Source organism: Thermobia domestica, chromosome 2, assembly GCF_964235325.1.
Source record: "Thermobia domestica chromosome 2, izTheDome1.hap1.1, whole genome shotgun sequence".
Lineage (NCBI taxonomy): Eukaryota > Metazoa > Arthropoda > Insecta > Zygentoma > Lepismatidae > Thermobia > Thermobia domestica.
This window is the reverse complement of record NC_137455.1, coordinates 24,687,235-24,702,721: the sequence shown is the minus strand read 5'-3', so window position 1 is coordinate 24,702,721 and position 15,487 is coordinate 24,687,235. Positions and strand designations below refer to the sequence as shown.

General features: G+C 37.2%; 1 protein-coding gene across 2 annotated transcripts in view; it reads left to right on the top strand.

The window, feature by feature from the left end:
* LOC145671283 (dipeptidase 1-like) overlaps nucleotides 1-15,487 on the top strand; it is a 357,577-nt gene that overhangs the window by 121,602 nt on the left and 220,488 nt on the right. For both annotated transcript variants that reach the window (XM_081740234.1, XM_081740243.1), the window contains one exon: nucleotides 14,760-14,934. In XM_081740234.1, the coding sequence (XP_081596360.1) occupies nucleotides 14,760-14,934 (175 nt within the window). The remainder of the gene's footprint in view (nucleotides 1-14,759; nucleotides 14,935-15,487) is intronic.

Below are 15,487 nucleotides of genomic sequence, written 5' to 3'. Positions count from 1 at the left end.
ATTTACAAATTTACAAAATCAAATCGGATAGTGTAATGGTCGGGGTTTTTATCAAACAGTCTGTCCTAGATGGCTCTAGTGTGTTCTCATGAGTTTATGCCGCCCCATCTATACTATATCTTGTCATGTAATGATAACAGGCACATTGCATACTCACGAACCAAAGAGTACCTTAATGGACGTCGGCTCCAGCGGAGACATCTTGCAAGTCCTGGAAGTTACTAACGAAGTGCATCGAATACACACTATTGACGAACGTCGATCGAATGATGGCTATCGAATGAATGATAATTCCTGGAAATTGCCAGTTTTTATACTAAACCAATGACTATTTCGGATTTAAGGAAAACCACATGTTTACGCTTGTTTTTCGAAATAAAGGAAAGTATGTTTTCCTTTTTCTTTAAAATAGTGACCTTGAAAGTGTTTATGTAACATATTTATGACTTTCATTGGAAATTCCATTTGTCTATTAGTTCTTTTACAATAAGGTCAAGCGAGTTGTTTTCTTTTTAATTTTATACTTGGATCGCTTTTTTTTTTTTTTTTTTTTTGTTCTTGGTTTACTTTTGTGAATATAGAAATTTTTGACTTTTTCATTATTTATGTCCATTGGAACATAATAATATATGGAAGACTGCTAGATGTTTGATATCCTGCAACGGCATGATCTAGTAATTTAAGCGGGGAAAAGCGCAGTGTGTATGTACCATATGGATAACGTATGCTCCGTACTGATTTCCGTAGTAAACATAAGTATTCCGTATACTTGTACAATATACGGCTGTTGGGATAACGGATTTTTCTCACTGCGTCTGGTCTACCTAAAAAGCATTTAATTAATCGCGGTATGGAACGACGTGTTAGAGAGACCATCCCGAAGACTAAAAAATGTTTACAGCCTACCAATAAAATTATTGCCTCATAACAGACTAAATTTACCATTTTTGTATTGTCGTAATATTACATCGAAATACATAATTTGTGCATTTTCATCAAAGATAAAAATAAATCAATTGAAGGGGCTGTAGTGGCTCAGTGGTAGAATGTTTACCTGTGGTGCATCCGGTCCCTGCTTCGATCCCAGCTCGCACCAAGTGAGCTTTGTGGTGGACAAACACCATGGGCGTGGGTTTTCTCGGAGCTCTCCCGTTTTCCCACATTTTGATCATTCCACCTTCTCATTCATTTCTCATCATCACCATCTCGTTTATTCTAGCCGGCATAAATGTGGGACGTAAAACTTAAAGATTTTATTTTATGAATCCATTGAAATTATTTTCGTACCTCGTTCTTCTTTCATTTACTTTTACATTCAATTCGCTTTGCTAACGTTTAGAAAATTTATAAACGTCTTCAGAACACCATCGAAATGGATATGAACAGTGACAGATCTAACCAGATGAGTGACAAAAATAACTGAGGCCATTATTACCTATAAATTTTTTGAAAAGTTATAGTAAAGTCATGATACAACTATTATATAGTCAGGGTTCTCGCTAGCCCCCAGTTTTTCCTTCAAGATCCGCCACTGGAAATAAAAGGAAGTAACGCACGAATAGTGAACCGAAAACTCTTTCAATTGATTTCTCAAGCTTGTTGGAGATACCTTCTTCGACATATAAATCTATAGAAAAGGATTTGTTTAGCTACTCGTTACAACAAAAAACAAATAAACAAAAATAACTCTCTCGTGATTAAAGATTATGCTTCTCTCCTACAGTACAAAAAATTTAGATTTCATTCTGGGTAGGAATAGTCTTCTTTGGCATAGGTTATGCCGTCTCGCTACAGAATTTCCTCAATTCCCCTCTCCTGACTTTTGCACTGTGAATCGGAATATAATCTTTTGTGTAGAGCTCCTTCGTGGCTAAGCGGTTAGCGTACGCGCCTTTTGGTATGGGAGACATGGGTTCGATTCCCGACGGGAGCTCATGTAGTTTGGATTCCACGTTAATCAGTAGGTCCACGTCTCATATAACCTCGCTGCTGAACGGGACGTTAAACTCAAAATCAACTCAATAATCTTTTGTGGTAGTAAATGTAGGAGTATTCTCACAATTTGAGAGATAACCTCGGTGAATTGATGTATGTAAAATGTCATAAACAACCAAGCCCTTAATAATGGGATTGTTGGATTATGGCTCAGATGCCATATTTTTTTTTATCATTCTTTGATGCCAAAGGCTGAAAAGAATTTAGCATGGCCAGTAGCCTGAGAATCGCTTTTCTTCTTTATTGTCTTCTTAGGTTGCTGCAATGGAATACATTCAGCTGTAGATGTAGATATTCTACTGTCAACCAAATCCATTTGCATTTCAGTATCGGGTGCCTGTTCATTCGAGGCGTGAGAGCCGGCAAACGTTCCCTGGTCCGTATAAGGGCCGTTTGGAGATATACTCTCTCAAATTCAGGTATAGGTTCAGTAGGAAATGCTTCCTTAGCGTTAGAGCGTTCAGTTTAATGATTGTTGAGCAGCTGTGAGTTTGGGTAGAGCTGCAAATCATAAGTCATGGTACAAACGCATGTATTTGATCTCTTTCTTCTTTCATTTTCCACCTTGAACCATATGCTTCTCAATCATTAATTTCGTTTAAATCTTGCTATTTAAGCAATTCTTCGCTTATGACATTTTCAAGAGAGCTGCGATAACACATGCGACCTCAAACAGATACGGTACCCAAATCAGCCAATACTGTGTTTTATTTTATCGAAGATCAAAGTTTGCCATGGTAGTTTCAATTCCTTGAGATGGGTGCTCCAATCGATGACTGTGGACCGATAACTCCTACTTCTTACATATGTTGATGGAGGTAATATTTTTTGAAGATGAAGTAGTACCCGACGCAGCTGTCGCAGACTTTGTTATCTTAAAGACTTTTCTTTAATAATGTGAGCGAGAATTTCTATCAAAATCGGGCATTTACTGAAGATGTCTTGTGCCTGGCGAAGTTGAGGTATCTTCTTTACTGCAGGAAGGAATGCCGAAAGTTTGATATCCTTCAAGATTAATATTATCTCTTTTATGATGAAACTGGTATTATCTGCCGGCTCTGCCGATCTTTAGGTACGATAAGATGTCTTCTTTGATGAATTGTGTTTTGGTAGGTAGTTCCGCAGAGGTGCTGTTTTTGAGCAATGGTGCAGGTTCGTTAATCAGTGATGGAAAATCTTGTTCCTTTAACGGTGCTTTTTTCGGAGCTCGTCTTGCTTTGATAAGTTAAATCATCGGGCAACCCCGGAAGTTTGCCTGGTGATTCCGCTCAAAGTTGGCGCAGTTGTAGTATGCATCTTTTTCCCTTGTGAACTGGTACTAAAGATGATGTTTAGAACATTTATGACATCTAAGAGTAGTTTGGCCAAAGGATTTAGTTCGTTCGCCCAATCGTTCTCATCGGCATCATTGTATATATTGGTTAGGGCGATAGGGTTCCACTGCAATTCTGTAGAATTCCAGAAATCTCAGTTTATGAATAGCCTTTGCTCCAGGCGTCTTCTTTACTGTAATGAGGAATACTGGCAATGGACATTTTCATTTCCCCTTCATCTGTTGAACGTTTACAAGTTCGTATTATCTGACCATTTATGAGGTCAGTCCGAATGTTGTCCAATTAAGTGTCAGTTGTCAGTCTTCTCATTACAACTTTGAAGTATAAGTCTTGTTTGGCTGTTCCCATGGAATAGGAGAGCTGAAACTGACAGAACTATTCTAGTGCTCCGTAATTTTCTTGATTCGGGCACCAATAGGCATTTAATGTTACTATTGGTGACTGTGCAAAACGGCAAGACTTTGCACACTGAAATTGCCTCATGGCTTAGTTTGTATCCTTTCGCTTCTGAGTAGGCCTAATCATAAATATAAAACCTATTGACCTCTTGGTTTGACGGTGTTTGGCCAAAGTAGTCATCTGTGGGTGATTGACTATTGGTTTTAATTGATCCCGGTATATCCATTTTTGAATCTTCTTCTAAGGGCGGAACTGCATCTAAATTTTCCACTGGCATGAATGTGTTGCTGGTGGGCACTAGAAGAGGAGTTAATTGTCTAGATTCCGTAGGTCGCTTGACAGTTGGAATGTTGATTCCCGTAGTTCACTGGCGGGACTCAATTCTTCTGGGTTATATTCCTTGCGTTTACTTTTTACTGTGTTGTCGGTAGCAACTTGGTTACTATACGTCGTACTTAATTTCTATTCTTGCTCTTTCTTTGTATAATAGTCATGTAACCGGTGACTTATTTCTTGTGAGTCTTCTTTAATAATTAGGTGTTTATGCTTCGCGCATCGTTTAATAAACAATACGCCACTAGTCAAGGGCGCCGATCCTGGGGGGTCAAAGAGCCCGGTCCCCCCAAAGCTAATGTGGGCCCCATGTATTTTTAAGAATATATATTTTTGTATGTATTTTTTATTGATATATGTATTGTTACATGCATCTTTTATGAATGTGTTCCCCCAAAGTTACAGGGAAATCGACTCCCTTGCCGCTAGTATATTACTATTTTATTTTTCATAACCGCGTCTTTCTTGACTATTTCTTCAATCTTCTTCAGAAATGCGCTAAAACGATCCATCGCAAAGCAGAATAATACACATTCTCTTTCAATCAGCTCAGCTCACGTTCTTTATTTTATTTTAATTATTGCTTTTCAAAGTAATCCACACATAATCGCTTATTTTAATCGGACCAAACAAAGTACTTTCAATCGTGTACATTAGAGACCTGCACGGGCCGGGCTTGGGTGGGCCGACTCTGTTATTTCTTTGGGCCGGGCCGGGCTTGGGCTGGCCGACACTGATTTCTCTTCAGGTCGGGCCGGGCTGAGGCCGATCAATTGCAGTTCTTTAATAATTATTGACTTTCGTTAAATGATAATTGGAATAAGGCCAAACGTTGAAGAAGTGTGTCCGTGAAAAATGTTACAAAGAATGCAATAGCTATTTACAGTTTGTGTTGCTTAGCGGCTCCACTTTCACTATAGAGGATTGCAGGCATTATGCGGTAAATTGAGCTCTGACCTTGACCTTTACTGAACTCAAAATATAAAAAGAAGGGGTGGGAATGTTTTGCCTGTCGCTAAATAATATGGCCATCTTCACTTTATGCTAGAAATCAATTAAGTTAGATTTTTGTTACAGGGAATGGAGTTTTTGTTCTCTCTATGACAGGCAAAGTTCTAGGAGGCAATGGTACGATTCGGAAGGCAACCGTCAGGTTGTGAACCAAAGTTTAGAAAATGTTTCTGAGGGTTAGGTAAAATTTAGTACTAAATTTTGAGAAAGATTCGGGCTCAAGCTAATTTTTTTTAAAAAAATTATCGGGCCGGGATCGGGCCAAAAACTTTTAAAATTTATCGGGCCCGGGCCGGGCTTGGGACAAGAATTTTGAAAAACTTATCGGGCCGGGCCGGGCTCGGGCCGAAAATCACAAAAAATTTTCGGACCCGGGCTGGGCCGGGCCTAGGCACGTTCGGGCTGGATTGGGCTCGGGCCGAAACATTCGGCCCGTGCAGGTCCCTAGTATACATAAAAGCACGAAAATTGACAAAATAGCAAACCTTTTACTTGTTTAGTTTAAATGTAGGTAGCGCTCGCAATGCAATGAAGAGTTTTCGTCAAAGGAATGGACATAAAGGCAGAGAATCTGGTAATTATGCGATTGAGATTGTGGTTATATTATTGCCTTATACACGTTTAAGACATAAATACAATAAAGAAAAAATGCAGAAAAAATGCATCGTAAGATAACGACTACCACTTTAGCTGAGTGTATTTATTAGTATATTTATCCAAACTTAAAAGACCATGTAAGATAAATACCGGTCCTTTGCCTTAGTTTTCTTCATGTTGTCTAGAGAAAGAGAGAGAGAGAGAGAGAGAGAGAGAGGCAAGGAGTATACCAACTACAGAAACCGTCGTGATTAGTCCTCAGGTTGTAGATTGAGGAGAAGGCAAACAATTATTTATAGTTACCCAGGTCTTTTAACCCGTTCAGACCTGGCGGTCACAATTGTGTACATTAAATTTCTATTGCATTAATTCTATTTAAAGCATTGTTGTGGGCAGAGCCGTGCTGGGATACTAATGAGGGCGGTGGACAAGTCTACTAAAAGGGCGCCCATACAAACGGATATATATATATATATATATATATATATATATATATATATATATATATATATATATATATATATATATATATATATATATAGAGAGAGAGAGAGAGAGAGAGAGAGAGAGAGAGAGACTTTGAAAGAAAGTATGGGTGCCATTTTATATCAAAATCACCACCAAATTTGTTTTAGTATTAACGTAAATAGATAACCTCGAATCGAAATACTCTTTACTACAGAAAAACTTTTTAGTTCCTATAATAACATTTCTGTCAAATAAAAAGAAGCTAAATGTATCAACAACTTAATATAGCACGCCTATGGACGCAGGAGGCTCATTGCCGCGTTTACAAAAGCTCTCCATTGATTTGTGTCCTTATAAAACTGAACCCAGTTTCTACTTTATATTTCAATCTCTGCGAGAGCCATTTTAATATTGTCCTCCCATCTGCGCCTAGGTCTTCCTAACGGTCATTTTCCTATTTGGATTTCCAGTTACAACTTCGAAAGCGTTTCTAATTTCTTCCATTCTGGCTACATAACCTGACCATTTGAGCCTCCTAGACTTGATGACCCTAACAATGTTTGGTAAACGGTATAAAATTATGCAGTTCCTCGTTATGAAGTTTCCGCCTTTCCCCATTCCCGTTCTTCGAATATTGGTTTAAGAATCTTGTTTTCAAATACTTTCAGTCTGCGATTTTCCCTCAGAGTCAGTGACCATGTTTCACAACCATACAGCACAACATACATGATTATCGTTTTATATTTTGAGCTGCAAATTTCTCAACAGAATTAGCGACAACAAAAGATTTTTAACTGAATAATAGCACGAAATCCCTGCTTTTAGTTGACATCATTTTTTTTAGTGATTATGGTTTTGGCGTGTTAATAATGATCCTAGATATTTGAAAGTATCCACTTTGTCGAAAGAAAATATTATTTGGTATTTCAACGCATCCAGAAAATGCAGTATTACGATCCCGACACACTTCCATTTATTTAGTTTTCTCTGCATTTACTTTTAAGCCTATATCCCTGCAAGCGTTAATTAAGATTTCTGCATTCCTTTCTATTGTTCTATCATTCAATATTAAATTTACATCATCAGCATACGCCATAACCTGGCAAATACAATTCAGCTCTAGTACCTGATTGCTGTCTTTGATTTTCCTTATAGTGTTCTCCAAACGAAGTTATATAATTATGACGACAACGCATCTCCTTGTTTCAGGTCATTCTCAACATGAAAGCTTGTGAACAAGAATTTCTCTACTCGAACCTTACTTCGGGATTCATTTAAATATACCTTAATTATTCTACCTTTTTCGGTATTGCAAATTCTGTAAGCATGTTGTACAATGTTTCCCTCCTACTAGAGTCTAAAGTCAATAATTGATGTGCCAGGATGTTGTATTCTCTCATTTCTTTTCAAGTATCAGTCGAATGATAAATATCCGGTCGATAGTTGATCGATTTTACCTATATCCGTTCTGATAATCTCCAATAATTTCATCTGCGTAAGGAGTCAATCTTCCTAATACAATGTTTAAGAGAATTTATTGGATGTTGACAGAAGAGAAATGCCTCGATAATTATTAAATTTTTGTTGTTGCTTTTCTTCTGAACTGGAACAATGATTGATTCTCTTCACTCTTGTGGTAATTCCTCCTTGTTCCAGATAATGAGAATGAGTTTGTGTATCTTGCTCTACAATTTTTCCCCTCCAGCTAAAATTAAGTCAACTAGAATTTTGTCTACACCCGGAGATGTGTTTACTTTTAAAAAAAAAAAAAATAGCGATTTCTATTTCTGTCTGGTTAGGTTCTGGAATATACGGTTATGCTGCATGCATTTCACTTTCTCCACGCGCATTAGTTTTTGGCTATGTATTAAGCAAATCGTCAAAGAAATCTTTCCATCTATTTAAGATGCTATCTGTATCAGTGAGAACTGTTCCTTTAGGTTTCTTTAATATATAGGCACGAAGTTGATAGCCCTTCTTAAGTTCGTTGATGCATTTATACATGTCCCGAATGTTTTTGTTTTTACTATTATCTTCAACTTAATTAATTTTAACTTTCAAAAGTCGCGTTTCTTTGTTCTAAAAGTTTTAGAAGTTTTCTGACAGATGACAATGAAATTTTATGCAGTTATTTCGTGCGGATTTTGTAGCCAACGCAGTTTCTTCTGTTTTCTCTTCTCTGCTACTTTAGTACATTCCTGACTGAACCATGGTTTGTTCCTACGTATTTCTGCGTGCTCCAATATTTCTTTTGCTGAAATTTTAATGTTATTTCTAATTTCAACCAAGTATCTTGAACACTAGTGCACTCCGAACCTTCTAAAACCGAGAATCTATTCGACACTTCAATCTGGCTCCCCTCTCACCTGACTCTCCTCTATTAAAAAAAAAAAGACCGCTCCGTTTTCAGATATTGAATATTTCTTTTATTCAACGATAGTCTCTCTCTTACTATCACAATCAACTCCTCTGAACGACTGAACATCAGTTGTGCTAGATTGTTCTTTTCTGTCTACTAAAGCATGATCAGTTTGAATATGCGTTTTTCCATCTGATGAGGTCCAAGTATATTTATGAATGTCGCGATGTTGGAATTTTGTAATCTTCACGATAAGGTTTCTGGATATTGCACAGTTCACGAGTCTAACGCCGTTTTCACAACCTTCCTTATGCAAACATTTATTCCCTATAATCGGCTTGAAAATACCCTCTGGTCCTACCTTCGCAATGAAGCCGACTAACAGAATTTTCATATGGTATTGCAGGAGATGATCAAATACCCGTTCTATTCTTTCGTAAAAACTGTATTTTTTAAATTGCCATCCTTATTTTCTGTTGGGGCATGTGCATTTAAAATAATAATATTCCCTTAAGAGAAGTATAAGAAAATCTATCATTAACAAATTCAACCTATGTAATTGCTGATATTACGTATTCGTTTGTGAACGGAAAACCCTGTTTCTAGTTGATAATTTTAAATTTGTTCCCCGTAAAAGAACGTAAAATTTCCCGACTTGACTCCTCCATTTCCTTCTCATCTAACTTCCTGATATCCCACTAGGTCCAACCTCTATTTCTAAATTCATTTTTTACAAATTTTAACGCGCATGTCCTATAGAGACTTCTTATATTTTATGTTCCAAATCTCATGTCGATTTTACTTTGCGGAGTTCGTGCCAAGTTATCAGTTCTGATCCGAGGATTCTGCGTACTTATCTGAACCCCCCTTTTTTTTAATGGATGAGGGCACACACACGGTCCACGGTTTGTGCAAACATCGTGTTTGCGCAAACACTCGGCCATACACGATTCAACTGTTTGCACAAACTTCAGTTCAATGTTGAGTTTAATCGCGTAAGCAATTCCACTGAAGCAGCTTGTTTAGCAATAGTAATTGCTTGTGCTTTGGAAGCGGAAATACCCGCGAAACCAAAAAGAAAGAAGAGGGTGTGGATGAAAGAGTGGTTGATTATGACACATACATTGGCAACATTTTTCACAATGTAAATGTACTATTCCAGCAAACTCAAGAATTTTGACTGTGTATCCTAGAAGTATATATAGCAACTAAATTACTTACATGTTAACTTTTCCAGTGAAACTGCTAAACACTTGTCTTCAACACTACTTTCACTATCATCTATGTCAGTTAATATTTCGTCTTTGTCTGAATCTGACTCTTGTAAATGTATTTTTATGGGTTCCAAAAACTGTAAACACAAAAAATAATTCTTCGAGCTTGACTTCGTAGCACTTGAAAGAAAAATAAAAAAAGGAAGACAGAAAATAAAACTTCTGCTGTACTCGGTTTGCTTAAAGACATTGTCAACTATAATTTTGGAGAATAAACGAACTACCACGAAAGAAAGCAACGAGACACTGATGAATTCTACACAACTAGCCCCTTTGTTTCCTTCTCCGTTTTCATAACAAGTAGCACGCTTTGGCTTCGTGTAGGTGCCACGAAAGTAATCCATCTGATTCCTAAGCAACTCGATATGCTCGAGTTTGTTTTGGGTTACGATAATTTATGACACCATTCAGACGCCTGATGCTTTTGATTCCCTTATAGAGGAGAAAAGAGGGTGTTAAAAGTCGCACAAAATAAGGCAGTGGAACGTGAAAGAAAAAAAGAAACAGAAAACATACTGCGTTCCTTCTGTCGAATAAGAAAGGGTATATCTTGAAGTAAATTTCAAAACAAATTACAAACTTCCCATGCTTTATTCTTACGATGATTGCAAAGATTGCAAAGGTATGTAGCCACGGGGGAAAGAGGGGCTCTGTCTTTCCGAACTATTTCCAGCTCCAAAATGAGGTTCGTCTGGTATATGTTTAATAAACTTATTTAACAGTTAATGCAAATGAAGGACTTTATAATAAAATATGAAAATTTTAAAAAATCATTCATCATCAATACGGTTTCTATACCTAATTGAATCAACTAAAATTAATCATATGATTTATATTCTCATTTCCCTAATTGTGTGCACTGTGAACTCACTACTATATTATTGCATAATAATATCGGAGTTAATATTTTTCGAGTTTTTTTTTCCTCTTTAGTATTTTAACCTACATAAACACAAAGTCAGATAAACAGACTGCTATAAACAGCATTTATTTTCTTATGAATAGCTTATTGATTCATCTTTTACACTCCGGTTTTTAACTTCAGTACTGTCACGATCCGTCTTTTGATAAGGAAGCATTGTGAAAATATAATATGCGCATAGTATGCATGTATGTATGGTGAGTTAAAATGCTTTCATGTTGTGAAAGAGGTAATTTGTTCTGCTTTTAATATGTGAAAAGCTTGCCTCCCCCTGAAAGTAATGTTCTCCTAGAACAACTTGCTGGATACACCCCTGATTATCCTGTAATAAAAGTTGTGAGTTCTATTTGCAAATCGAAACAAAATCCACTGGAAATTAGATTCAGGACTCAACGCTCGTTTTACCAATTGTTTTATATGGAAACCTTTCAAAGCGTCTATCATGACAACCAGTTGACATAGAAAGATGTAGTTTTCACGTATTTGTTCGTAATTCTTTTCTCTACTTGGTAAAGTGAGCAGTTAATGTGCTAGTACAATATTTCTAAGTAGCGCCTGTGATATTGTCAAGATTCACAGTAGCACGAGAAGACAGCGTGCATAACTGCTTGTCGCGAACTGTCAACACCGCTCAATGCCAATTGGACGCCGTGTGAAGCCAACTCAAGGCCATGTCGTTTCTCATCTGAAATCTGCAATAACTTCTCATATGCCACATTTTTCAAATTCCTGTTTTTATAATCTTCACTCTTTACCTTCCACAGTTCAGGTATATTTCGAAAAACGTCAATAAATTCTCGCCAGAATTCTTGATTCCTATTCATTGAGCCATAGCGCAAGAAATAAGCGTCTGTACACTAGGCTTCCTACTCGGAAATAAAGCTCGTGTTTGCACAAACATGCCCATACACGGTCCACGTGTTTGCGCAAACATCATGTTCGTGTAAACAATTTTCGAACGAGTTCGATGTGAAAAATGTTTGCACAAACGTTTGCTTAAACAGTTCATACAGCACCACATACGGTCAAACTGTTTGCAGAAACAGCCTTGTTTGCGCAAACCGTGGACCGTGTGTGGGTCCTATTAAGCCTCACACCAAATTCTCAAGCTGGATTATCACCCCTTGTCTGTCCGCGACTGCTTACTCAGTATATTCACAGCTAACATCTATATCCCAGAGGCCTTCTCCTCGATCCACAACCTGAGGACGCGCCGTGCCGTGGTGACAGGAAGACCACATTTTACCGAAATTAATACAGCTTTATTTCAGAAATACATCAGGTACGGATTATCCGAACACTGCTTTAAAACACACAGGAACAATCAATATGCTCGGATATATGGATGCATATTAAGACTGTGAAAGCTTTGATGGCGTAAAAATCGTAAATTAGAGACTAGTGTCAGTGTAGTATTACATAAATACATCGTACGTTTGACTATCCGAACTATTCTTGATGTATCACATTGTTTCGTTTTATACCTATATAACTTTCGGAAAGTATTATTTGAGAACAAGATCCTGAGACGAATATTCGGACCCAAGAGAAACGGGAATGGGGAATGGCGGAAACTTCATAACGAGGAACTACATAATTTATACGGTTTACCCAACATTGTTAGGGCCTTCAAGTCTAGGAGGCTTAGATGGGCAGGTCATGTAGATAGAGTGGAAGAAAGTAGAAACGCTTTCAAAGTCTTGACTGGAAGACCAATCGGAAAACGACCATTAGGAAGACCTAGGCGTAGATGGGAGGACAATATTAAGATGGATCTCGCAGAGATTGGAATACAAAGTAGAAACTGGATGCAGTTAGCTAAGGATAGAAGCCAGTGGAGAGCTTTTGTGAACGCGGCATTGAACCTCCGGGTCATAGAGTTAGTTAGTTAGATTATACTCTTTACCTGTCCTCTGACAATAGCAACTGGATGAATTTATAATACAAATCTGAAATACAGAAGAATAAATTTTTAAAAAAATAATGTGATATTTCGCAGGGCATCTTATGTAAAGGGCGCCTTGTATTCTTCACAGGTTCTGTACTACCAGTCAGTATTTGGATTCATTAAACAAAGGTGGTATACAGGACAACTAAAACCACTTATCTATAATGTGATGTTTCGTAGGGCGCCTTGTGTAAAAGGCGCACTGTACCTTTCACGGGTTCTTCGCCAACAGTAACTGTGTGTATTTATTGTACAGAACTGTGCTACACAGAAGAGTAAATAACATTGTTCATCTTTGATGTGGTCTCGGAAGGGCGCCTAATGTAAAGGGCGCACTGCACCTTTCACGGGTTCTTTACCAACAAAACTGTAAGAATTTATTGCTAAAAACTTGTACCTTTATTTATACTGTGATATTTCGGAGGGCGCACTGGGACACGTCCCGGTGTCCCGGTGGGCCAGCACGGGCCTGGTTGTGGGCATACAGGCCGATTGTTTACATTTGTGTAGCTTTGCTTCACTGTTATACAAGTAGCTGGTGCGTTCTAGTGAGTAGTATGTGATAAAAGTATTGTAAATAGTCTGTGGTGTTGCAGTTTTATCAACAGGTACTACCTCGTCGATTTTATTACAATAATTAGAAGTTTCTCGTTTCTGAACTATCTTTTTGAAGTGTTTGTGTGTGTTTGTGAATATCTGTTATCTTTTGTGGTAAAATTACAAATATGACAAGCAATTCGTTATAACTTTATTTGTTGTTGAAATATAATGTACACAATTGTGCCCAAGAGGATCGTAATGAACCAAAGTTTCCAAAATGTACAGGACGTTCACGGATTCAGTGTCAGAAATGTAAAGTGCATCTTTGTCTCCAAAAAGGCAGAAACTGTTTCTTAAACTTCCATGTGAAGCCTTAGGAAGTGTTGAATTTCGTTCCACAGTTATAGCCTAATGGTCTACGTTAAATCACTTAAATTTTGTCTTTTTATTTGTTTTTCAGCACAAGAACTGCTTTTCCACAACCTAAACTCTCTCTTGCATATAAAAATGTATGTTATAATGTCAATAAACAAAGAAATATACTTATTGGATTTTATTTTTAAAAAATATCAGTGTGACCGATAGCCTTCTAAATATTTAATGTACACAAATGTGTACAACGGGACACCAATGCTATATAAAAACTAAAAATTTATATGACAGTGGAGTCCCGATGTACACACTTGTACACATAAAATATCTGGAGAACTAAGGGTAACAAAAACAAAATTTCAAACAAAATGACATCAGAAGACCCCAATGCGTTTAAAAACCACAACAAATAATTTTTTACAAGCTTAAAAAATATCAGGTCTGAAGGGTAGGAATTTTTTACAGATTTTTTGGTAGATACCGGTATACAAATATTTTGGCTTTCCGGCCTGACAACGCTGGCAATATACGATCTCAAACTGATTAAAATGTCTGCCAACAACGAACCGACACAGCAAACCGTCAAAATGGATGTATTATTGCCCTAGCATTTGCTTTTTTATGCCCAGACGGTAAGAGAAGTTATGATAATAATCATAAAGGAAATTTTACAGTAAGAAAATTGGGGGAAAACAATAGGTTCCGGGAGAAAACCTATGCATCCACAATGTTTGTTCACTACAAAGCCCACTTGTTGAGTGTTTGGATCAAACCAAGCACAAGAAGTTACATCTCTATCATTGAACCACTGTGGACCTCAAGGGCGCCGATTCTGGCCTCAAGGGCGCCCGGGTCCCCCCTAAATATCATGTGAGTTTCCCTTATTGTATTTATGAATATACAATATTTGGCATAATTTGAATGCAATTTGTCTTAAAATCCTCATATCTATACCTTCTGCATCTGAATCCCCCCCCCCCAAATTTACAGAGAAATCGACGCCCTTGGTGGACCCTACTATCTGTGTGAACACTTGTTGAAAGATAGGCAGACGTAGCGAATCTAAAGGACTTCTCAAGTTTACCCATAGCATAGAATAATGTAACTTATTTCTATGTATACTAGATATTGCTTTATTGATACTCAAAATTGTGTGATTTGAGAGTTTGTATGTTATTATTAAGTTTTATTTATTTTTTCTATTTAGGGTGGGATATGGACTTGACATGTTACCTAGAGCTATTGTTATTTCTCATTATGATTTTCCATATTGAACTTCCATTGGGAATGCCTATAGACTTCAGATTTCGATTTGGCCGTTCATTAGAAGATAGAATGGATACTGTTAGAAGAATACTGCGTGAAGTACCTTTAATTGATGGGTAAGTTATTTTTATGTGTGTTAGTTATTTGTAAACCTTAGTTTTGTGTCTACATCCTATTGAAGTACTTTAGTAGTAACATAAGTGATCTTTAACAGCGCAATAATTTGTATCTCGCTTTTCAAGTACTAAAATCTTATGAATTCGAATTTCGAAGTATTAACGTCAGATATTTTTATTGCATAAAAATACATAATCTAGATCTACGAAGTTATGCTGCTAGTTACTCATAAGCTCTTTTTACACACTACGTAAACTGTTTACAAAAAGAATTGTTTACAGCACAGTGTGACTCATATACATATACATACATACATACATAAAGCATTTCATTCCCATCCGGAGATGGGCGGGCCACAGAAGGTTACGCCTTCTCTCTGGCCAGAGGTCTGATTGATTGGAGATGCAACGAAATATAGTTGGAAATCAGGAAATGTACGAATTTATAGAAGTAAAAGATTCAGCCTTAATGTGATGTAGGATTGTTAATTAGTGTGGCATAACAAAAGGCGACGAAGTGCAGTGGAGAAATGAGCTGCCAAGAAAAGAAAGT